General features: G+C 41.1%; 1 protein-coding gene across 1 annotated transcript in view; it reads right to left on the reverse strand.

The window, feature by feature from the left end:
- The window catches only part of negr1 (neuronal growth regulator 1), a 470,416-nt gene extending 447,560 nt beyond the window's left edge, over positions 1-22,856 (reverse strand). Inside the window, exon 1 of the mRNA XM_048539659.2 lies at positions 22,304-22,856. Coding sequence (XP_048395616.1) covers positions 22,304-22,476 — 173 coding nt within the window. The 5' untranslated portion in view covers positions 22,477-22,856. The remainder of the gene's footprint in view (positions 1-22,303) is intronic.
- Between the last annotated feature and the right edge of the window lie 3,099 nt (positions 22,857-25,955).

The following is a 25,955-nucleotide window of genomic DNA, read 5'->3' on the forward strand; positions in this document are numbered from 1 at the left end:
GATCTGAACAAAAATAAGTACCTCCAAGAGATGAGAACAGGAAGGGTAAGAAAATGGAAAAGAAAACTGGTAAAATTCTTGTCATGTATCACTGCACAAAGAAATTTGTTTTCACCAGTATTCTCCTGAAAGCATTTATTCTTTGATAAAGTGTTGTTCCACAGGTATCAATTACCTTCTCGTGCCTCATCAAGTATCTATTCTTGTGTATTTTGAAATAGAGAACATTAACAAGCCATTAAATATGAAGGAGCATCACAGTAAACACTAACTCATTGGGTCCTCTCATGGATCAGTGGTAGCGTCCTGCCCCTTAACTGAGAGACCAGGATTCAAGTCCCACCTGGTCCTGAAGTATATACTAACATCTCTGAACAGGTTGATTAGGAAAACACATTTTAAAAATGGTCTACTTTGTTTGCATCAGACAGCAAGTCTCATGTGCTTTTAGCAAAGGTCATTTTTATATTGACCACATGTATCAACAGTGGTTGACTTTTTCTAATTCAAGAGTACAGAGGCTAAATGCAGAACTCATATCACTTTCCGCTTTTTAGACAACCAATTCATTAGAACTAGTTTCGTCAAGACAAATTGCAGAATTACTTTAGGACTCTAATAGTTGCACTCTGTTGCTTACTTTCTAAAACATGGATTGGTGTTAGCTTGGAAAGTGATGTAAATATTAGAATTGTAAGACAATCTTGTTTGTCAAAATTGTATCCCTTTTGGCAATGGTGAGTTTAGTCACACTTGTGTGGAGAAGGGAAGAGCATTAGTTCCTCAAATTAAAAGTGCAGTGTCATTACTTCTTGGTCTTCAAAGCTTTTGGAGAATTTTTCAGCTGTTTGTACAACAGTTGGATTTTGTTTTGATTTTGAAGTGACATTTGGTCCATATCCCTCTAAACCCTTTCTACTCATGTCCCCATCCAGATGCCTTTTAAATGTTATACTAAGACCTGTATCCACCATCTCCTCTGGCAGTTCGTTCCACACATGCACCATCCTCTGAGCGAAAAGGTTGCCCTTCAGGTCCCTTTTAAATCTGTCCCCTCCTTAAACCTATGCCTCTGGTTTCGGACTCCCCTACCCTGAGGAAATGACCTTGGCTATTCACCTTATTCATGCCTCTGTTAGGTCACCCCTCAGTCTCTGATGCTCCATGAGAAAAAAGCCCCAACCTATTCAGCTTCTCCCCACAGCCCAAACCTTCCAATCCTGGCAATATCCTGGTAATCCTTTTCTGCACCCTTTCAAGTTCAACAACACCTTTCGTATAGCAGGGAGACTAGAAATGAAGGTAGTATTCTAAGAATGGCCTTACCTGTGTCCGACAAGATCAATTGTTGGAATGTACATGTTTCTTCTAGAGGTAACTCAAGTTCTACTTTGAGATGTTTAACTGAAAAATCTTTGTTTCAGATTCTGAATTGTCAAATTATCACTACAACTTGGTGAGAAGTTACTGTATCAGTCATGCCACAACTGTTTTGAACAGTATTTCAACATAATGTGGAGGAACGGAATTGTGGGAGATATAGCAGTTTGGATCGGAAATTGGCTTGCTGAAAGAAGACAGAGGGTGGTAGTTGATGGGAAATGTTCATCCTGGAGACCAGTTACTCGTGGTGTATCGCAAGGGTCGGTGTTGGGTCCACTGCTGTTTTTATAAATGACCTGGCTGAGGGCATAGAATGATGGGTTAGTAAATTTGCAGACGACACTAAGGTTGGTGGGGTTGTGGATAGTGACGAAGGATGCTGCAGGTTGCAGAGAGACATAGATAAGCTGCAGAGCTGGGCTGAGAGGTGGCAAATGGAGTTTAATGCAGACAAGTGTGAGGTGATGCACTTTGGTAGGAGTAACCAGAAGGCAAAGTACTGGGCTAATGGTAAGATTCTTAGTAGTGCAGATGAGCAGAGAGATCTCGGTGTCCATGTACACAGATCCTTGAAAGTTGCCAACCGGGTTGACAGGGTTGTTAAGAAGGCATACAGTGTTTTAGCTTTTATTAATAGAGGGATCGAGTTCTGGAACCAAGAGGTTATGCTGCAGCTGTACAGAACTCTGGTGCGGCCGCACTTGGAGTATTGCGTACAGTTCTGGTCACCGCATTATAAGAAGGATGTGGAAGCTTTGGAAAGGGTGCAGAGGAAATTTACTAGGACGTTGCCTGGCATGGAGAGAAAGTCTTACGAGGAAAGGCTGAGGGACTTGAGGCTGTTTTCGTTAGAGAGAAGGTTGAGAGGTGACTTAATTGAAACATATAAAATAATCAGAGGATTAGATAGGGTGGATAGGGAGAGCCTTTTTCCTAGGATGGTGACAGCGAACACGAGGGGGCATAGCTTTAAAGTGAGGGGAGAAAGATATAGGACAGATGTCAGAGGTGGTTTCTTTATTCAGAGAGTAGTAAGGGAATGGAACGCTTTGCCTGCAACAGTAGTAGATTCGCCAACTTTAGGTACATTTAAGTCGTCATTGGATAAGCATACGGACGTACATGGAATAGTGTAGGTTAGATGGGCTTCAGATCGGTATGACATGTCGGCACAACATTGAGGGCCGAAGGGCCTGTACGGTGCTGTAATGTTCTATGTTCTATAATACTGAGGGTGTTTGAAATCTTAAATAAAAACATAAAATGCTGGTGAGGTGGTGAGGCAGCATCTGTGGAGAAAGAAACAGGTAGCCTTTCATCAGAATGGGAGATGTTAGGTATTTAATAGTTTTTAGCAAGTAGTGTGCGGATTAGGGACAAAGGAAAGTCCGTGACAGGTCAGAAGATGGAGGGTTTGAATGAGAGAAGAGTTAGTTTTACAAGGGCAAACCAAATGGTGATGAGGATAGGAAAGAAACAAAGTAGTATAAGATGTCACAGAGCAGATGTCCTACTGTCTGAAAACAACATTAAAAAAAAACACTGAAACATGCAAGGAAAAGGAAACACAATGTGTGGGCAGAGTTTACAATTGAAATTGTTGAGCTGAATGTTGCGTCCAGAAGGCTGTAATGTGCCTAACTGAAAGAAAGACGAGGTGTTGCTCTGAAGCATATGTTGAGCCTCAATAGAACAATGAAGTAGGCTAGGAAGGGACAGAGATTCAGCAAAACAACAAGGCGGAGAAGTAAAATCACACGCTAACCAGATACTTCAGTTCATGCTAGTGGACAGAACAGAAATGTTCCATATATGGGTCATCTAATCAGTGTTTGGTTTCCCCAGTGTAGAGGAAATCATATTGTCAGCAGAGCTGATTGTTTACTAAATTGAAAAATATATGAATTACTGCTTCATCTGAAGGAATGATTGGGGCCTTTTTGAACCATGACATTGAGGAAGTTAAACAGCAGGTAATACAGCTTCTACCTTTGCAATGGAAAGATGTTATTGCAGGGGAAGGTCCATTCCTGATTACAACTGGGTCTTCACTAACATATGGCCTTCTGCTGCCCACTGTTGCAATGTGAGTCTATTTAGCAAGGTATTAGTTTAATTTTTGCATGTCACCTCAACTACCTGAGAAGTTCCCAAGGTTCAGCAAAAATTCTGACATGTAAACCACAATTTTGCCCATAGGGAAGCATCTATATTGTACCTTTGGAACCAGAGAACATCTCAGGCCACTTTAAAGCATTTAAGTATACTGCTTTAATTGTGTAATGTAAGAAAGTCAGCAGTCAACCTTTGCATAGATTCATCCCATAAGTAATCAAAAAGGAGTCTGTTGTTTTAGGTGTTGCTTGAGAGATAAATGCTGGCTAACACACTGGATGAATTTTCTTGCTCTTTCTTGAACAGTGCCTGGCATTTTTACTGTCCATCTGAAATTGCAAATAACGACTTAAAATCTTATCTAAAAGTAAACACCTCTGTCAATACAATGCTCTCTCAACGCAGCATCAAAGATACCACTGCCAGAGAGAAAAAAAATGTATCATAAACCATTCCACTGCCAGGTTGAACAGTCAATCCTAGAGTCATTATCACTTTGCACAGAAAGAGACCCTTCAGTACAACCAGTCCATGCTGACTATAATCTCAAACTAAACTAGTCCCAACTGCCTGTGCTTGGCCCATATACCTCCAAATACTTCTTATTCATGTACTAATCTAAATTCATTTTAAATGTTGTAACTGTACTCACACCCACCACTTCCTCTGGAAGTTGCTTCCACACATGAATCATTCTGTAAAAAAAAATTGCACCTCATGTCTTTTCTAAATCTTTCTCCTCTCACCTTAGAAATATGCCCGCTAGTCTTGAAATCCATCACCCACCATCTGCCATTCGCCTTATCTATACCTCTCATTATTTTATAAACCTCAATAAGGACACCTCACAACTTCTTACACTCCATTGAAAGAAGTCCCAGCCTACCCAGCATCTCCTTATAACTCAAACACTCCATTCCCGGCAACATCCTGGTAAATCTCTTCTGAACCCTCTCCAGCTTAATAATACCCTTCCTATAACAGGGTGACCAGAACTGGACAGAGTAATCCAGAACAAGCCTCACCAATGTCCTGTACAACCTTAACATAACATCCCAACTCCTATACTCTAAGGTCTGAGCAATGAAAGCAAGCATGTTAAATGCTTTCTTAACTACTCTGTCCATATGCGATGCAAACTTCAAAGAATTATGTACCTGAACGCCTTAGTCTCTCCGTTTTACAGCACTGCAAAACATCCTACTTCTAGCTTCATGATCCTGGTGCAGCTTTAAAATACAAACCTAACTGGCTTCACTTTGGTGTTAGTTAATATGTTATGAACAATCATGTTCTGCAAAGTGGCATTGCAAAGGATTTTCTGAAGAAGGAAGGTAAGGCAGTGGATGAATCAATAGCAGTAGCTGATGGAATAAACAAACAGCAACAAAGAACAGGAGATATTAGACAGTTGCTGATCCAAGCACCCAATCCTCTCATTAAGAAAAACACCTGTAAAGTTCTTTCCTAGTTCACCCAAGACCTCACTTTCTCCCACAACCACAAACTCTATACTGTCATACTTATGCACCTGATCACATTTTTCAGAGATAGGGTCTCAAGGGGCATTTATTCCTATAACCCATTGATGGATGATTAAACTTATTACCATAATATTATCACCATTGGAAATGTTATTTGCCATTTTGGGTGATGTAGGTGCATTAGTGGTAAAACACATCAGCAACATTTAGAGATAACACAGTGCGGAGCTGGATGAACACAGCAGGCCAGGCAGCATCTGAGAAGGAGGAAAGCTGACATTTTGGGTTGGGACACTTCTTCAGGAATGGGGGAGGGAGAAGGGAGCTCAGAAATAAAGAGAGAGAGGAGGAGGAATGGGACTAGGGCAGATAGATGGGATGGTGATAGGTGAGTGCAGGCAAGCAGTGGTGGGAATTGGTTAGTGAGATGGGAGGACTGCATAGGTGGGAGAAAAGATGGACAGGTTGTGTCAGGTCAAGGAGGCAGCGATGAGAGTGAGAGTTGATCATGGGGTGAAACTCAATGTAGGCTTTATCAGTTTCAAAATCTCCCCACTCCCAGCCTCACTCCCACCATAAAAATTGGGAATCCACAAACAAACTGTAATATTTCTGAAGAAGGATCCCTACCCAAAATGTCAACTTGCTTGCTCCTCTGATGCTGCCTGGCCTGCTGTGTTGCTCCAGCTCCACGCTGTTATCTCAGCAACATTTGTTATAATTGAAACAAGGATCCTCCATGTTTGCACAAAATGGTTCGTTTTCTGATGTCCTGGATTTCAAAGAAAGGTGCACAGAAAGGCCTAGAGATTTTTCTGGCACAGACTTGCTCTTCCACAACATGCAGTGATAGCAGCATGCAGGGTAAAGTGTCAATCAGATGAAAGGATTCCCACAGACAGCAAACAAGGAAGTTGAAGAATTTTTTTTAACTTTTAGTTTAAATTTTTGGTTTGTGAAATAGATTATAATGCTTGAAATGAGAGACAAGCTAATATAAATAAACTTTAACTTCGTTTTGAAACAAACAAATGAATCTGTTTTATTATTATGGAGTTACTTGACATTTCACAAAAACAAAAATTAGATTTTCAGGGCCAGTCAGAGTGTTTGGCAGTAATGATTAAGTTAGTATGTCAGTAAAAACCCAATTATCTTCATTCAATAATGTATAACCATTGAGAGGGATTTTACAGGGAGATTCTCATCTTTCCATTCTAAACTCGGTTGCAGAATCGCCCATTTTCCTCTTCACATTGAAAATCTCATTCCTGCCGATCTCACCTATTTTCCAAATTCACCAATCCTGACATTGCACAGGAGGTAGGAAGATCTGCCCCTTATGCCCTTGCTGGCCCTCCGAAGGAACATTTCATGTACCCTGCACCTCTGCATATTCCTCTCTTTCGGAATACTTGGAAAATTTAGAACAAATTATAGAATAGGAAAGTTTTTTAAAAATTATGTTTTGTTTGGAGGCATGAACCATGAGCTGAGTACTAAAGGTGGCATTTAGGCAGTGAGTAGTAGGTCATTTTCAAAGTACAGAATAACAAACTGATATTTGCTTCCAAGTCCAGGCCTGGAAGTAATTTGCAATTTAATTCTTGTTCGAAGAATGCTTTGGTTCAGGAGATATTGTACGCTCAATTAGAAGACAGATGTTAAATAATAACTGGGGTCTATCAGGGAGGCAAGCAAACTAACAAAGAGAAATAAATTTTTAACTGGTTTTGAACTGTGTTTTAGTCAGAAGGATTGTGCCTGAAAAATACAACTGGACAAAAGTTTGATTCCTCCCTGGTTATCCTTGCATTATCAACTTATTGAAAATTTGGTGAATCAAATCTCAATTATACGTATTAAATGAATACTCTTCGGAGCCTAATAGAAGCTAGTTGCTTATATCATGGTCTTCAGAAACCATGCAAGCTACAATACCATGAGCCTAAGAGATTATGGATCATGGAGCTCGCATATGTTAACTGACCAGTTATATCTCATTTACCTTTTCTTTTGATTTAGCCCTTCATTATGTCTGTTGGTTTGTCTGCCTTTGTGTAAGTGGGGACTAGATCCAAAGAAGATTGAGATCAAATCAAAGACATTAATTAGATTACATTAAGATAAAATAAAGAACTGCGGATGCTGAAGATCTGAATCAAAAACAGAAATTGCTGGCGGAACTCTGCAGGTCTGACAGCATCTAAGAGAAGGCAACAAAGTTAATGTTTCACGTTTAGTGAATCTTCATCAGAGCTTCAAATTAGATTATGTTGTTGTTTAACTTTGCTTTGCTAACGCTAATGTATTATTAGCAAATTGTTAAATCTATTGTTTAAGCTGTTATCACAAAGTCTGATATTGTCATTAAAATGGTTCAAAACCATTGGGTGAATCTGAGGATCATTGAGAATTTGAATTTTAATGTGTCGTGAAGGATATGAAGGCTGACTTAATTTGGTTGTCTGTCTCCATGTCATAACACCTTGGCAATATTTTTATACAGTCATAGAGTCATACAGCATGGAAACAGACCCTTCAGTCCCAAATCATCTGCATGACTAAGCATCCCAAATCTGACCTAGTCTCATGTGCTACCATTTGACCCATATCCCTCTAAACCCTTTCTATTCATGTACCCATCCACAAGCCTTTTAAATGTTGTAATTTTACCCATCTCCACCACTGCCTCCGGCAGCTCATTCCATACTTGCACTACCCTGTGCATGAAAAAGTTACCTCTTGAGTCCTTTTCAAGTCTTTCCCCTCTCACCTTAAGTCTATGCTCTACTGTTTTGGACTCTCCCACCCTCGAAAAAGACCTTGAATATTCATCCTATCCATGCCCCTCATGATTTTATAAACCTGTGTAATGTCTCCCCTCAGCCTCCGATGCTCCAGGCACAATGACGCCTTGTTTTCCTCAGGCAATCTGGCATGTCCATAATGGTCCCTCATCAACTTCTACAGATGCACTATTGAAAATATACTGTCTGAGAGCACAACAGGCTGGTATGGCAACTGTTCTGCTCAGGACCATACATAGACAGTGGTGGGTGCGTGGAATGCACTGATGGCCATGGTAGTGGAGTGAGATACATTAGAGAAATCAAGCAACTCTTGGGATAGGCACATGGATGATAGTTTAGTGTAGGGTATGCAGAGTAGTTCAATTTTAGTAGAGTAATAGGTTGGCACTACATCGTGGGCCGAAGAGGCTGTACTGTGCTGTACAGTTCTATGTTCTAAGCTACAGATGGTGATGTGCACAGCTCAGACCATCATGGAAGCCAACCTCCTATCCATGGAGATAACACGGTGTGAAGCTGGATGAACACAGCCGGCCAAGCAGCATCAGAGCAGCAGGAAAGTTTAATGTTTCGGGTCGGGACCCTTCTCCATCCATGGACTCCATTTACACAGCTCAATGCCATGGAAAGGCTGTCAAAATCATCAAAGACCCAGCGCACCCCAGTAATGATCTCCTACAACCTTTTCCATCAGGCAGAAGATACAGAAGCCTGAACACACACACGAACAGGTTCAGGAACAGCTTGTTCCCGGCCGTTATCAGATTGAACAATGAAGTCGCTAGCCTCAAATAATGCTGATCTTGCTAACGGTGATCTTGCCTAGTGCACTCCCTGTGCAACATAACCTGTATGCCTCCGTCTATTTCTTTTTTGATCTGTATGTCCCTGGCTTACTATGATTTGCCTGTACCACTCGTGAACAAAGCTGTTCGCTGTAGTTTGGTATATGTGCCAATAAATAAATCAATCAGGGGAAAACATCCCAGCCAATTCAGCCTCTTCCTACAATTCAAACCCTTCAGTTCCAGCAAAATCTTTGTTAATCTTTCCTGCATCCTCTCAAGCTTAACAACACCCTTCCTTGAGAAGAGCAACCAGAATTTACTGCAGTTTCTGAAAGTGGCCTCACCAATGTCTGGTACAGCCGCAACATGACATCCAACTCCTATCCTCAATGTTATGACCAATTAAGGCAAGTATGCCAAATGCCTTTTTCACCACTCTATCCACCTGTGACTCCACTTTCAAGGGACAGTACATAAGCACCCTTGGGTCTCTTTGTTCAGCATCATTCCACAAGGCTCTATCATTAACTGTGTAGGTTCCTTCTCTGGTTTGCCTTCCCAAAATACAACACCTCACACTGATCTAAATTAAACTCCATCTTGCCATTGGCCCATTGATTAAGATCCCAACATACTCTGACATCATCTTCCTCATTGCCTGCTACAGCAATTATTCTGGTGTCACCTGCAAACTTACTAACCATGCCTCCTACGTGCATGTCCAAATCAGGTCAGGAAATACCCTGAACACTCAATTTTGCTGGATTAGGAGAAATGGGCACTCTCAGGCTGCTCAGTCAGTGTGTCTGTTAGTAACTACAGACCAAAAGTCTTGCATTACATTCACATTGCCAAAGTGAAGAAGATCACCTGTGGCAGCGTCGCTAGCTTCTCTGGACAACACTTTGGTTGGTAATGTTATCTGCCACCACAGATGTTAACTCTGCTCTCTCTCCGCCAATGCTGGAAGACCTCCTGAGTTTTTCCAACAATTTCTGTTTGTGCTTATGTTTTCCAGCATCTGCAGTTCTTTGGTTTTTCTGTTTACTTTTCTGGGTGCTGACAGCCATGATCTGGGAACAAGATCTCATGCCCGTCTCAATGTCTCAACAGAACCTGAAGAATGTCAGGGGAGGTGTACTTTGATCGTCAAGCCTCCGTCTCTCTCCGAGCGACCTCAAGATTCCAGAACTATGCAAAAATTACTGCCACGATACTGGCGGCCTTTAAACCAGGGCTGTACTGCATGAGTTTTGCTTCCATCTCATGCCCATCCTTGCTAACTGGTTGGCAGGCAGGGTTTGTCACTCAATCTGCCAATCTCAAGGAAATATAAGAGCTCTGACTGTTTCCCCACTGGTGCATGGTTCAGACACAAAAATGGTTCCAACCCCAGCAGAAAAATCTTGCCCATTACAACCTGCCTGGCACAGTAAATATACTTTGCATTTTCTGCCCCATCCAGCAGAAAATGTCTCACTTGTAACACTTACCTGCTGTAATGTGGATGGAGACGGTGAATCCAAAACATTACAATCAAATTACACTGAGCTAGACTTTAGCAGCATTTCATGATGCTCACTGCATCAAACAAAGTGGGAGCATGAGGCACTGAATAACACTAAAATTAAAAAAAATTAATTCCTCATTACTCTACTGCAGTCTTATTATTTTGATTGGCCTTAGTTAATAGCAGTTGCCATGAAACCAGAACATGGCCAATTCCTGACTGTTAGACTATGGTAGCTGACATTGAGCCAGATGTATTGGAATCTTTGTTATCACATTTGGATTAGTTTGGAAATAAAATCCTCATTGCTGTGAAGACGCTGTCTTTGTCAAAAGGTATACAAAGAGAAGGAAAAAGGAAGTAAAATAAACTAATTTGAGATTTTGGAAGTTAATTCAACTTCAGTTGCTATGATGAAATGAATACAACACTCTTCTGGCTATCAGCCAAACCAAGCTTTCAACTGGAATATATTTTGAAAATATCTCTTCTTCATTCACATGCATCATTTATGAATGTGAAGACAAAACAACTACACATGCCCATTGCAGCTGCTCACCATTCCAGTGGTTACTGTGTCTTTTGAAAGTTAAAGTTATTATTTTGCTGTTCCGGAACTTCAACGGATAAACTGCCTGAATTGTTCAAATTCTGACCAAACAAATTGAACAGATTGCACCTTCAACCGAACGACAGTTCCACTAAATACACAATTATCATCAGCTCTCAGTTATATTGTAACTGCCTGGGGATTTATTGGTTTTCAAAAGCCATAATATTATATCATAATGGATGTGAATCAGGTTGCTGAAAAAATTCCTTGGGGTTTTATTACGTACCGTCCCATGTCCCTCCACCTCGTCCCCATGGTCTTACGACTATTTGCTCAGCACATCAACCCCACTGCCAACCACTTGTCCCTACCATTTGGAAAGTGAACACATTTCTCTTGATTCAATCGCCAGATCCTTGGCTGTTAAAAAATAAAAGTTTCCCCAACTCGAAAATTATTGTAACTAACTAACAAGCAAAATATAAAATAAACCACAGATTCCCCTCCCTGGTTATTTTCATGGTGGGTTATAAGTTATGAAGGGTATCTAGCCCACACCCCATTACTGCCATCTCCAATCTGGTCCCAATAACACTGGAGAGGGATAGTCAAGGTGCTTTCTAGTTTGTCCTTAGGTCTATTAAGGTAGGCAAGAGTGCGAAAGCCTTTTGTAATAAATGTTCAAGTCCGATTGTAACAGACGACGGCATGCCATTAATCTTCTTGAATACCTGCTGTACCTGCAGAGCTACATTTTGTGACTCATGCATGAGAACACAGATTTCTCTGCACTTCAGAATTTTGCAGTCGTTCTCTGGTTAATAAATGCTTTACCATTATTCCTTCCAAAATGAACAACATAATATTTTCCCACATTACACTGCATCTGCCAGATTTTTACCCACTCACTCAGCTTACTTATAGCTCCACGCAAGTTCTTTCTGTTCACTTCACAGCTTATTGTCCTACCATCATAGTGCCTCAAGCGGCATCCATGGAGACAGAGCAAGCCAATGTTTCAAGTTTAAATGACTCTTCAACAGAACTACAGCATTTAAGCAACAGATGAATTTATTAATTTTTATATATGTATTTATTTTATGCCAACCAGCTAATCTTCTATCCAAGCTAATCCTGGTTATATGTTCCTTGTTGATTGACACTGGAGTCTGGGCAAGTCCAAGATGATTGGAAAATTGCTGCTGTAACTCCCTTGTTTAAGAAAGGATCAAGGCAAAAGATGGAAAATTAGAGGCCGATTAGCCTAACCTCGGTTGTTGGTAAAATTCTAGAATCCATTGTTGAGGATGAGATTTCTAAATTCCTGGAAGTGCAGGGTCAGATTAGAACAAGTCAGCATGGATTTAGTAAGGGGAGGTCATGCCTGACAAACCGGTTAGAATTCTTTGAAGAGGTAACAAGTATGTTAGACCAGGGAAACACAGTGGATGTTATCTGTCTAGACTTCGAAAAGGCCTTTGATACGGTGCCTCACGGGAGGCTGCTGAGCAAGGTGAGGGCCCATGGTGTTTGAGGTGAGCTACTGGCTTGGATTGAGGATTGGCTGTCTGACAGAAGGCAGAGAGTTGGGATAAAAGGCTCTTTTTTGGAATGGCAACCGGTGACAAGTGGTGTCCCACAGGGTTCAGTGTTGGGGCCACAGCTGTTCACTCTATATATATTCATGATCTGGAGGAAGGGACTGGGGCATTCTGGTGAAGTTTTCTGATGATACGAAGATAGGTGGACAGGCAGGTAGTACTGTGGAGGTGGGGAAGCTGCAGAAAGATTTAGACAATTTAGGAGAGTGGTCCGGGAAATGGCTAATGAAATTCAACGTGAGTAAATGTGAGGTTTTGCACTTTGGAAAAAAGAATACAGGCATGGACTATTTTCTAAACGATGAGAAAATTCGTAAAGCAGAAGTACAAAGAGATCTGGGACTGTTGGTCCAGGATTCTCTAAAAGTTAACTTGCAGGTAGAGTCCATGATTAAGAAAGCGATTGTAATGTTGTCGTTTATCTCAAGAGGGTTGGAACATAAAAGCAGCGATGTGCTTCTGAGACTTTATAAGGCTCTAGTTAGGCCCCATGTAGAATACTGTGTCCAATTTTGGGCCCCACACCTCGGGAAGGACATACTGGCCCTGGAGCATTTCCAGCGGAGATTCACATGGATGATCCCTGGAATGGTAGGTTTAACGCACGATGAACGGCTAAGGATCCTGGGATTGTATTCATTAGAGTTTAGAAGGTTGAGAGGAGATCTAATAGAAACTTACAAGCTAATGTATAGCTTAGAAAGCGTGGAGGCTGTGAAGTTGTTTCCGTTAGGCAGGGAGACTAGGACACGTGGGCACAGGCTTAGAATTAGAGGGGGTAAATTTAAAACGGAAATTAGGAGACATTTCTTCAGCCAGAGAGTGGCGGGCCTGTGGAAATCATTGCCACGGAGTGCAGTGGAGGCCGGGACATTAGATGCCTTCAAGGCAGAGATCGATAAATTCTTGATCTCACAAGGAATCAAGGGCTACAGGAAGAGTGCAGGGAAGTGGAGTTGAAATGCCCATCAGCCATGATTAAATGGCGGAGTGGACTCAATGGGCCGAATAGCCTTACTTCCACTCCTATGTCTTACGGTCTTATGGTCTTTTGGACTCTAATACATTCCCCAAAACAGATGTCTAGCTAACTGATCTACATCTTCCTGCTTTCTTATTCCCTCGCTTTTTGAATGGAGTTACATGCGTTATGTTCCATTCTGGCGGAACATTTCCAGAATCTAGCAATTTCTGCAAAATTAACACTAATGCATCTACCATCCTAATCAGCCACCTCTTTTAAGATTTCTAAATAAAGTTCATCGGGGCCAAAGGACTTCTCAGCCTACAGCTCCATTAGTTTCTTTAGTATCGCTCCCTCAGGGACTGTAATTTCACCTATTTCCTCTTTTCCTTCTGCCTCCTGATTTTCAGTTATTATAGAGTCATAGAGTTGCACAGCATGGAAACAGGTCCTTTGAACCAACTCATCACTGCCAACAAGATATGCTAAATTAATCTAGTCCCATTTGGCAGCACTTGGCTCATATCCATCTAAACCCTTCCTCTTCATGTACCCATCCAGATGTCTACTGGAATGTTCTTTTTTAAAATCACAGAATCCCTACAGTGTGGAAGTAGGCCATTCGGCCCAACGAATACACACCAACCCTCCGTAGAGCATCCCAGCTAGGCTGATTCCCCCTACCCCTCCATTTCCCATGTCTAACCCACCTAACCTAAACATCCCTGGGCACTAGAGGCAATTTAGCATGGCCAATCCATCTATGTTGCACACCTCTGGAGGAAACCAGAGCACCTGAAGGAAACGCACATAGACACAGGGAGAATGTGCAAACTTCATACTCTGAGGCTGGAATCAAACCTGGGGGTCCCTGGTGCAGTGAGGCAGCAGTGCTAACCGCTGAGCTACTGTGCTGCCTATCATCTATGGTGAAGAAAGAAGTAAAATCTCCTGGATTCAAACACTTACTTGAAGACAGAAAATGGAACAAAAGGGTTTTAATGCATCTTTTCGATGATCTACAGGTCTTTGAGATATTCCACTTGCTGACATCGAAGTTTTAAATGACCGAACTTTCAGACCTGTCGTGCTCCTGTTTCTACCTGGGAATTCTTGATGTAACACTCTGCTAGAGACTGGACCTATGCAGGAAGGATGCCATGATTCTATGGATAACCCTAGCTAAGCAGTTTCTTGGCAAATGCAAATTGTAACAGCTCAGCTTTAACCCACAAAAGAGGAAGATAACTCTAACCATCTCATTCTTACATTTAAAACAGCCAATTGCACAACGTACCATGATAACTCAGCCCTGTGCTGTCAGATGAGGAGATGAAAGAAGAAAACTGAGAAAAATGTTTTTAAGCCTTCTAAGAGGCTTCCTTTATTAAAATGGAAAGATCCAACTTTTACAATCAAACCTTCATCACTATTATCCCCACTAACAGCCCCAGGGATAGCAGTAGTCGCAAAAGAAAAGTACTTTAAAATAATGGCATATGTTGCATTGATTACATGCCTTCATGCACCATAAAGCTGGAATTAAGATACATCTGAGAAATGTTTTTATGATATGTGGGCACCTTGAAAAACAGCAATTTTTGGACTGGCTTACAATAAGACACTGGGCAGAATCTAACCTGATCCATGGAAGTGTGATATGAGATGATAATTATAGAATTGGGAGTGAAGGCAGAAAGGTGGATTGGCAGTTGTGTTATCAACTCCCTTCAATTCAATTAGGGGTGTGGAAGCTTAAAGAAACTCTTCCTGCCTGAAAGCCATTTGAAACTCTCAAGCAGGCCATTATAAGGAGCAACAATGGAGTTTGTAAAACCTTATCTGTTCACAAGTATCTTTGAGGGAAAGGAATCTGACATTTTTACCCAGTCTGGCCTTTGTGTGACTCTGGACTCCTAGCAATTTGGCTAACTTTTAAGTCCCCTCTGATCAACCATGCAAGATACTATTTAAATGCAATAAGGATGGGCGAGAAAAACGCACCCATCTGCGCTTGGCTGCAATGCTCATATTCCATAAGGGAATAAAATAAAGAGATCCTCCAACATGCTCAGCTCTTACCAGTTGACTGATATGATATTGTGCATTTGTGCCCAGAGTTTATTTATGCAACATGTATCAGAATTTCAGCTGGAATTCCAACAGCTACAAAGACTTTTCAGATGGATGGAGAGGTTTTTGATCAGTCGGGGAATCAGGGTAATTGAGAAAGTGGACGTGAGGAATGTTGGATCAGCCATGATCCTATTATATAGTGGAGCATGCTTGAGAGGTTGAATAGCCTAATCCTGTCCCGATGGTCTTATGGCCTGTGTTGTTTGCCAGCTATTTAATGGGTTTTTTTCCAACTTTGCTCTGGACCAAAATGACTGAGACTGAGCTGGATCACAAATTCAGGCAGAACAGTAATTCAAATATTTTATCCAGCAAGCATTGATAGCCTCCCTGTTGATTAGACCAAAAGATATAAGAACAGAAGTAGGCCATTTAGACTGAATCTATTCCGCCACTCAATGACATCATGGTTAATCTGATCAGCCTCTATTCCACCTACCAGCTTTTTAACCCATAACCTTTGATTCCCTTAATGATTAAAAGTCTTGTCTATCTCAGTCTTGAAACTACAATAACAACCCAGCCTCAGCAGTCCCTTGCAGAGCAAGAAAATGCACAGACTCATTACCATATAAGAAAAAAAGTCCTCCTCATCCTGTTTTGGTAAGGCAACCCCTTACTCTGAGATTATGGTCTCTGGTCCTAGACTCTCCCAGGGGAAACAAGCTTTCCACATTTACTGTGACAAATACCTTAAATATATTTTATGTTTAATAAGGTCACCTCTCATTCTTGAAGATTCTAATGAAGTGAAGTCCAAATTATTCAACCTCTCCTCATAAGTCAGTCCTTCCATTCCTGGCACAAAAAGAAATTTTCTGGAAAAGCTCAACAAGTCTGGAAGCATCTGTGAAGGAAAAAACAGAATTAATGTTTCAGGTCCAGTGATCCTTCTCAGAACTGGCAGAGTTCTGAGGAAGAGTCACCAGACTCAAAACATTAATGTTGATTTTTCCTTCACAGATGCTGCCAGACCTGCTGAGCTTTTCCAGAAAATTTCTTTTTGTTCCTGATTTACTGCAACCGCAGTTCTTTCAGCTTCCATTTCTGGTGTCGGCCCACAGAACCTTCTCTGGACTGCGTCTGTAGTGTTTGTAATGAGGTCACCCAGGTGGACCTCATAGAATATGAGTTTCCTGATTGGGGCTATTAACCTGTTCCAATCAGGGAGCCCTGGCTGACAGACATAGATAGGAGTGTCAGAGGTTCTGCTCACTGTGGGAGCTGGATCAGTGTTAAGGACTTTCCATGTGTAAATAAAGGGTGCTTTGGTGATAGGTACCAGCCGTAGGGGAGTTATTTCTGCTTTCAATGCCAGTACATCTTTCCTTAGATCATGTGACCAAAACAGTTCACAGTAATCCAGCTGAGTTCTGATTAGTGCCTTGCAAAGTTTTAACAACACCTCCCTACTTTTGTACTTCATTCCTTTTACAATGAAAACCAACAGCCCATTTGCCCTTCCTATATTTCCCTTTTGGGGGAGGCAACGGCCTCGTGGTATTATCGCTGGACTGTTAAAAAGAGACCCAGATAATGTTCTGGGGACCCGGATTCGAATCCTGCCATGGCAGATGGTGGAATTTGAATTCAATCAATATCTGGAATCAAAAATCTAAGGATGACCATGAACTGAATGTTGGAAAACACCATCTTGTTCACTAATGTCCTTTAGGGAAGGAAACTGCCACCCTCACCTGGTCGGGCCTACATATGACTCCAGACCCACAACAATGTGGTTGACTCTTAATTGCCCAGAAGGCAGTTAGGGATGGGCAATAAATGCTGCCTGGCCAGTGATGCACTCATCTTGTGAATGAATAAAATTACATGCTGAATCTGAGTGCTAGCTTTTTGAGATATTTGCACAAGGATCTCCAAATCGCTCTGGGCTGTAGCTTTCTGCAGTCTTTTCATTTAAATAATACAGGTCCTCTATTTTCCCTGTCAAAGTGCATAACCTCATATCTTCGCACATTATATTCAATCTGCCAAGTTTCTGCCCACCTGTTTCACCCTCCTGTTGAGGTCCCCACTGTGCTTGACTGACAGCAGATGAACCTTTGCGGTGAACCTTTGCGGCTGCAGCCTGAAACCACCGTTTTACTCAGAACTGAGTTACAGCAACGGTCTATCAGAGAAAATAGTTCATTGATGTCTGAAGAGTATCCGTGAGGAGGTAAAACAATCTTTCTAATATAAAAAAGTCTCTGGCTTTTGACAAATCAAAATGGAGTACGTTCATTGCAGAAGACTTTAATGTATTGACAAAATTCATCAAGGTTGTGCTGAGCCAAAGCCGAGGTATTGGAGAGAGTGCACAAACTTCCCAACAACACATCATCAAGGCCCTTCCACAAGGCCATTCCACCTTCACCCAATGAACATTCACTGAAAGGAGTCGATAAATCTTGCATCAGACTTATCGGTCATCTCAGAATCCCTCAAACTGGAATGCAAATCAGACATCCTTCATCCAAAGTCACTATCTAAATGTAAAGGGTGCAGATAGATTTTCCCCCAGTTTTTGTCTCAACCACTTTCCTACCTTCCTCCTTATCCAAGTCTTATCTCCTAGAGCTGCCATCAAATGGCTGGCCTCACTCTTGTTCCAGTCATTCCCTAATCCTAACAGTGCAACTGGAAGTGATCGCCAGAGGTGGCTACTCTTTCAAAGTCCCTAAGAGGAGACACTGATGGAAGTGAATGTCTAGAAACGGTAGCTACCAGTTGACAATGTACTAAACTGCCCAGGAATGTACTCCACAAAAGCAACATATCTCCTGGCATCACATTTACTCCCACATAAATGTCTGACTTCTTAACCATGAAATCTCCTTTAGCTACTGCTCTTCCATTGCTTTTTCTGATCCCCTGCACAGCCAAGCTACCTATGGTGCCTTGGGATTGGCTCTGGCTGCATTGCTTGGAGGAACCATTGTCCTCAGTATCTTCCAAAAATGGAATACTGCTGAACAAACACAACAGATTCAGGGAACTCCTGCATTACCTACCTGGTTCTCGCCCATTCCTTCTGTGCTTGTACACTTCTAACCTGTGGTGTGACTACCTCCCGATGCATGTCATCCACATAGTCTTCTGCTTGCAGATGTAAAACAGAGACTCCAGCCACTGTCCAAGCTCTGAAACCCAGAGCTCAAGTTTGTGCAACCATTATACAGATATGTAGCTATCTGTAAATATGTTTATCTGGGACACATGGTATAGCTGTGACCTCACACATACCTCAGAATTTACATTCCACTTGGCCTTTCTGACCTGCCATTCCACAAGAATATTTAATTATTGTTTAAATATTAGAACATTATTGTTCCATAAGAATAAATAAGAATTATTTGTTAACCTTAGAAAAAGTATGGTCTCAGTTTGAAAACTCAGAAATAAGAAAGGGAAAAATAGCTTAACAGAAACTAAGTACTAAATTGTCATTTAAAGGTTGGAAATACTGACCAAACCTACTCACCTATCAACCATATTCCCTGCAATCATAATGTCAAACCACCACCAGACTCTGTACAGGTATGCCTCTTAATCTACCCCCTATTTCCTCTCCTGTTCACCTCTCACACTGGAGACTTTAGTTCTTGGATTAAGACTTAATTAGAGTACCTCTATTCCCCCACTGCCCTGAATTTCCACTTTGACCCAAATTCCCAGCTACTCACTCTGAATCAGCCTTGCTCCAGTGAAGTCTCCCTCATTCTGACCATGTAGCTTACTCAGCAACAAACCTGTTCACCAATACTCTATTGGTTCTGCCATGGAAACTCAGTTCTAGAATGTTTTACGCACTTAGTCTAATTATGGACAAAAGAGTTGAATTTCAGAAGTGAGGCAAGACTGACTACAATGGTGACATTGAAACAGCATTTGACTGGATGCACAATCAAGGAACTCTCAAGAAATTGCAATGAATGGGTATGGGGGGGAAATTGTTATACCTAGCACAAAGAAAAATGTTTGTGGTTGTTGGAGCACAATGCTTTCAGCACCAGGACATCATTGTAAGAATTCCTCAGGGTCTTGACCTCAACTGAACCATTTTCAGTTCTTTCTCCAAAAGGCCTGCCCTCATAAAAATCAGTCAGAAATGGGAACAATAGTTGGTGATTACATACTGTTCAGCACTATTTGTGACTCCCCAGATAGTGAAGCCGTTTGTATCCGTATGCAGGAAGATCTGGACATTACCTGTGTTGAGCTGATGGCAAGTTACATTTACATAATACAAATTCCTTGTCAAAAATCACACAACAACAGGTTATAGTCCAACAAGTTTATTTGAAAATGCAAGCTGAGCTCGGAAAGCTTGCCTTTTCAAATTAATCTATTGGACTATAACCTGATATCATGTAACTTTTGATCTTGTTCACCCCAGTCCAACACCACCATTTCCACATCGTACAAATTCCAGACAATGACCATCCCTTAAAAGGGAAAGATCTAACTACTTCCCGATGACAATCAATTGTAATACCATCATTGGATCCTCAACGATCAACATTGTGATGGTCAAAGTTAAAATGTTATCTGGACTAGCCATTTCAATACCGTGGCTCAAAAGCAAGTCTGAGGTTAGGGACTTTCCTGATATGCAGAAATATGCCAATGAAGTACAAACCACAAGTCAGGTGTATCCTGGCATATTCTCCACTTACCTGAATGCGTACAGCTCCAACAACTTACAAGTAATTCAACATCATCTAAGAAAACTATAGGTTGCTTTTGATTGGCTTCCACCATCTTAAACATTCACTCGCTCCGCCACAAGTGCACAGTGAAGCATTTTGTGCTATCTTGAAGATGCACTGCAGGAACTCACAAGGCACCTTTAGCGGTAGCACCTTCCAACTGCAACTTCAATCATCTTGAAGAACAAAGACAACAGCATACAGAAACAACACCACCTGCAGGTTTCCCTCTGAGACGCACATCATCCCTACTCGGAACTACATTGTTATTTCTTCACTGTTGCTGGGTCAAATTCCAGCAACTGCCTCCCTGGGAACACTGCACCTTTTCGATTTCTATGGTTCAAGAAGGCAACTTTTATCACCTTTTCAAGAATAATGAAGAAAGGATAATAAATGCTGAACTTGCTAATGAGATTCACGCAAAGAATAAATAAATACAAATGTGTCTGCATCAACTTTTTATGAACACCTGTGACAAAGTCCAGATCATTTTTATGTGAAAGTCTGCAAAATTAAACACAATGAATAATGCTTAGATGCTTAAAATCTAAAGGTTGAAGCTCATATTCACCTTACACATTGTAATTCTGCTTACAGAATGCAGTTGGAGTACCAGAATATTGTCCTTTAAGATTAATTTCCTTAAGTATACTCTTGCTAGTTAGTGAGTTCCACCTAGAAATATGAAATATCATATACGTGGCGAGCCAATAACAAGGAATAAAATTGAAAGTGCGTGACTAGGAGAATGATCCAATAATATCACATTCAATAAAACAGTCATGAGGCAAAGAAAATCAACACAGAATAATGTCAAACTTCTGGCATTGCAGAGAAGGCTATGTTTCACATTAATTTTACATCATAAAATATCTATTCTATCATAGTTATTGTGTTCAACATATTTTAAAATGCAGCTCATGTAAGAGATTGAGTGGAAATCCCCCTCCTGTGCTTTCCCAACATTGCTGCGCTCCCCCTCCCTCACCCCTTTCCTTTGAAAAGGTGAGATAATCTAGCCATAGGAAGATGTCAATGCCACTCTATGATTGGCCAAAAGGAGGTGCACTATCCCAGAGCTGGAACTGGTCTCACCACTCATTCTTAGCCTGTGGATTTCATTATTAAGTGCCCAATCTAGTAACCCAACTCAGAGCTACTAAAATTCAACCACTGTTTGTTAGAAAATGCAAATAATTAGGATATGTACTCTGTCTTTCAGTTTTACATCTTCTGTTGTTAACTCTTCGACTGTTGGTAATTTTGAAATATGCTGTCCTATTGAAGATCTTCAGTTTAATGATGTTTTGATTATTTGCATAAAGAATGATGTGAAACTTCGAAATAGTTTAAAAGTGTGTCAAATGATTTGAAGGCATCTCGTATTGTCTTTCACTTAGACTTTAGTGCATTGTCAATGAGAGACCTATGGAGGGTAAAAATACAAAAATATACATTTTAAACGAACGCTTCGCATTCTTCGTTGTATCTGGCTTTAATATAGAGTGCGAATCTTGCGTGGGCGCATAACTACAGCACAGTATGTACTTCTGAAGTTATCAGTAATGCATTAAATAGTGATACGAAAATAAAAGGCAAATTCACTTTTCTGCTTGGAAACAGTCGCGTGCAATGTCTGTCAAAATGATAATGACAATCTGTTTTCATTTTTTTTTAGGTGGGCTGCAAAATAAAGGGTGTGGCAAAATGAAGTGACTAGAATCAGATGCAACTCTTACAGCTGGGTTAACTATTCATGTTTCTTACTGTCAGAATTTCTCCGCAAGTTTAATTTATTGCATCAGTGACAGTATTTTCTCTTTCCATTTTCATCCAAGTGGCTGGCACAAACGGTCCGCAAGTCACAAGTGCCACGGACGCTCGTTAAATAACGATAGTCTGAGTTGGGGGGTGTAACACTGATCTGGGATGTAAAAAAGTGTCGCGCAATGCAGTGGAATGGACGGTTCGCAGCCGCTCCTGCCGTTTGTTTTTTGTATATTTTATTCTCCTCAAAACTACATCCTCCAGGAACTATGAAAACACACAGCGGCGCAACAAGAAGACAACAACATTGATCAACCATGTGCAACTTAAACCTCCGCCCACCAACAACATCCAAAACGGTACCTCCCTGCGCCCCACCCCGCGCCACCCGAGAGACAGACACACAACAAAGCTATCAAAGTGCGTAAATAAGATTGTTTTCTCCAGCGCCCAGGTTGCTGTTGCAGCCCCTACCTGAGGATGGCCGTGTCTCCCTGCCGCACCATGATGTTGTCCACAGCTGGCCAAGGGAAATCCACGCTCTGAGCTGCCGGGAGGCAAGTGGGCAACAAGCAGCAGAGACTGAGCAGCAGAGCGGCCAGCCACTGGCCCGAGGCGCACGGAGAACCATCCTGCATGCTGTCCATCGCTTGTATGCTGTTCTCGGGCCAAAGCTGGGCAATCCCTCTCCCGGAACACACCCCTCCCTCCCTCCTCTTTCTCTGCCCGGCTCACGGAGTTTCGCTCTGGCGCTGCCTCACTCTAAAGTACGAGCTCTTTATTCTCCAGCGGCTCCCACATCATCCAGCGACGAACTGATGTAAAATGCGTGTGTGTGTGTTTGAAGGAGAGAGAGAGAGGCAGCAGACAGCCCCCCGGGCTCTGAGCCAGTTGCCATGGCCGTTGCCCAGGCAACATGTCCGACTGACTGGGAGCGCCGAGTATTAAAGGTAATGCCGTCCAGGTATCTCCCCCATCAGCATCGGCATGACAGCTCAGAGACGGCTAAAATCACCTTCAATTCCCCAACAGCAACAAAACAACAAAAACAGATGCAGCGTCATATTTCATCTGGCACCTTCTCTGCTGCCGCATTACGGTTTTGCAAAATGTCAAAATGATTCTGATGGCTGTAAAATTCTAACTTGCATTCTTAAATTTTTGAAAAAGAAACAATGTATGAGCTTGCTTGATGTCAGAAGATTTGACTCCTCAAAGCCCATTTGTTAAGGTGCCTGTACCTTTTAGTCTATTACCAGTCCTGCTTTTAGGAAGGGTGATCCCAAATGCACTCAAAAGATTAAAATTGATTAAAGCCTAATACAAATGATAAAAAGTGTTTGAGTTACGCAATAAAATAAGAAGTCATACTACAGTGCCACTTATGGATTAAAATATTAATAAATCATAACAACATGAAATATCTAGGTTGGTATTTGTCAGTGCAAGTACAACCCAAACTGTTTCTGCACTTTTTAGGTGTAAAGTCAGCTTCATCAGTGAGAGAAACAGGCTTTGCTCAACTTAATGTATGAATTTTAAAAGCAATATTATTATTTTGACAATAAAGATGTAACTAAAGGACATTGCTGTGACAAAGTTCTTTACAAAATAAAATATTTAAAAACAACTCCTTAATATGACATCATTTTACTACCTAACACACACAGTGCTATCAACGTATTTATAATGACAATTTGAATAAAAATGAAACTTAAAGTTGCACTGAAAGTTTGTGCATTTCCTATGGAAAGAATTGGCAGTGTGCTAGTGTTATTTTCAAAGTGAGCTGCAATAAGCTGGCTCAGGAACTGAGGAACCACCACAGGAACTACCAAAGCTCCATGCTAAGGCAATAATACCTTTTAATCTCAATTCTTTTGTAACTAATTTATTTTAATTAGGGATATGGATATGCTAAATTTACCAATCCTTTAACTAATTCTTACAGCTGCCAAGACTAATGGCCGTAGACAAACTACGATGCTATCCCTTCAAATCTCTTGAGACATTGGAGGACTTTGGATTTTAAAAGAAACATTCTTATCGTTTTACACTTGTGTCTAATTATTATCTTGGCTAAGAATCTATTCAGTGTGGAGTTGAGTAGAGTAAACCAGAGAAGACATATCGATCAGGGCTAAGTTAACTATTGCCAGAATGTCAGTATGGCCGAGTAGCAACACCTCACCTGAGAGGGAAGATTATGAGTTCAAGCCCACTGCAGAGACTTGAGCACAAAATCCATGTTTGTTTCCTGGTTTAACACTAAGGGAGAGGGAACCTTTAAGATGAAACATTAAACTGAAGACTCATCTGTCCTCTCAAATGGACTTAATGGATCATAAAGGCAGTATTCCTGAAATGAGCAGAGAAAAATTTCCAAGCTGTCCTAGTTAATATGTGTCCCTCACTCATTATTACTAAAGTAGATTATTTAGTTTGTTGATTTTTTCTGAACTTTCATATATACAAATTAGTGTGGTTGCTATATTCCCTACTACATTTTGGAAGTACTTCATTGGTTATGAACATTTTTGTTATGTCATGAGATCATGAAAGATGCTGTATAAGTGTAAATCTTTTTATAATACAAGTGCAAGATGAGTAGTTTCAATTGGTTTCTGCCCTGAGACTAAGGAATAGAAAGCTAAGAAAGGATACCAATTCCTGACCACCAGTCAGTGATCCCTGCTAGATAATATGCTTATGATAACAGCAGGTGAGAAAAGAATTAGAAAAGTCAGAAAACGTCATTATAAAATTAGTCAGTCACAAGCTAAGTACAGTTTTGGAATTTCCTTCCTTCTTCACCACCTCGATGACATTTTTGGAAGTGTAGCACAAACTGTGAGTAAACACGTAGATGCAGTTTGGAATGAAGAAACAGAGGTGGAATGAGAGCTAGTCTAAGGAAATTCTGGTCTCTAGAGCTAAAATAATAGAATGACTTCATTACTGTTCACATTTGTAATGGGAATCGACATATTGAAAGGAGTATGGACTGAACAATATGTGCTCCATAGGGCTATACACCTAATTTCATTCTGATGTGGCCTTGAAGCAAATATCTTAATGTATTTGTGTTCAGTTTTATCAACTTTAATAAATACCACCTTTGCTGAAGTTTAAAAGATACAGTTGGACAGCTTTCAAGTTCTCAGTGAGTAGCTGGGTGGAGATTTATAAAATAAAGTGTTTTTAAAATATAGCTGAATCCTTGCTAAAGATGTAGTTTTTATAATTAACTAAATGAGTAAAATTATATCCACTTATTGATACATTTTTGTCTTCTAATAGAGAAATTCAAGCATTTATCACATTTTTAAAACAAATCCTAAAGGGTCCAGGCACCATGGGCCAAAGACCTATTCTCTGCAGTAGGATTCAATAACTCTGTGTTAAACACGCCTTACAATGACCAAACATGAGAGCAAGATTGCGTCTTTAGTGTTGTAGTTCCAACTGTAACTTGTACACATATTTTCATGCAGCTTTGGAGAACTTTGTTTACTAGTGCAGCCTTTGAAGGGTTATTTAAGATACAAGGCACTTGCTCCCTGTGCAGATGAGGAAAAGGGCTGCAGGGAGGATGAGCCAACTGACCACTGCACCACAGATTCTATAGTTAGGGGGATAGATAGTATCCTTTGTAAGCAGGACAGAGAGTCCCGCATGGTGTGTTGTCCACCCTGTGGCAGGGTAAGGGATATCTCTGACTGGCTGGAAAAGATATTGGAGTGGGAGGGGGAGGATCCAGTTGTTGTGGTCCATACCAGAACAAACAACATAGGCAGGACTAGGAAAGAGGACCTTAGGCTGGACAACTGGACTTTAAGCTAGAAAGTAGCGGGGTGGGGGGAGGGAAAAGCAGCAGGTTAACATCTGTTGTGGTGGATACAACTATGTGAAACAATATGACAGAAATGACAGGGAAGGAGAATTCAGGAGAGGTTATTAACGTCTTCAGCACAGACACAAATAGGACAGAGTGTTTGGAAAAGGTGAGCAATCAAACTCTGGAAAAACAAATGAAAATGAGAAGAGGGAAGGTTAATCCAGGACGGAAGGTGTTATATCTGAATGCATGCAGTATAAGGGATAAGGTAAATGAGCTTGTGGTGCA

Source organism: Stegostoma tigrinum, chromosome 8 (assembly GCF_030684315.1).
Source record: "Stegostoma tigrinum isolate sSteTig4 chromosome 8, sSteTig4.hap1, whole genome shotgun sequence".
Lineage (NCBI taxonomy): Eukaryota > Metazoa > Chordata > Chondrichthyes > Orectolobiformes > Stegostomatidae > Stegostoma > Stegostoma tigrinum.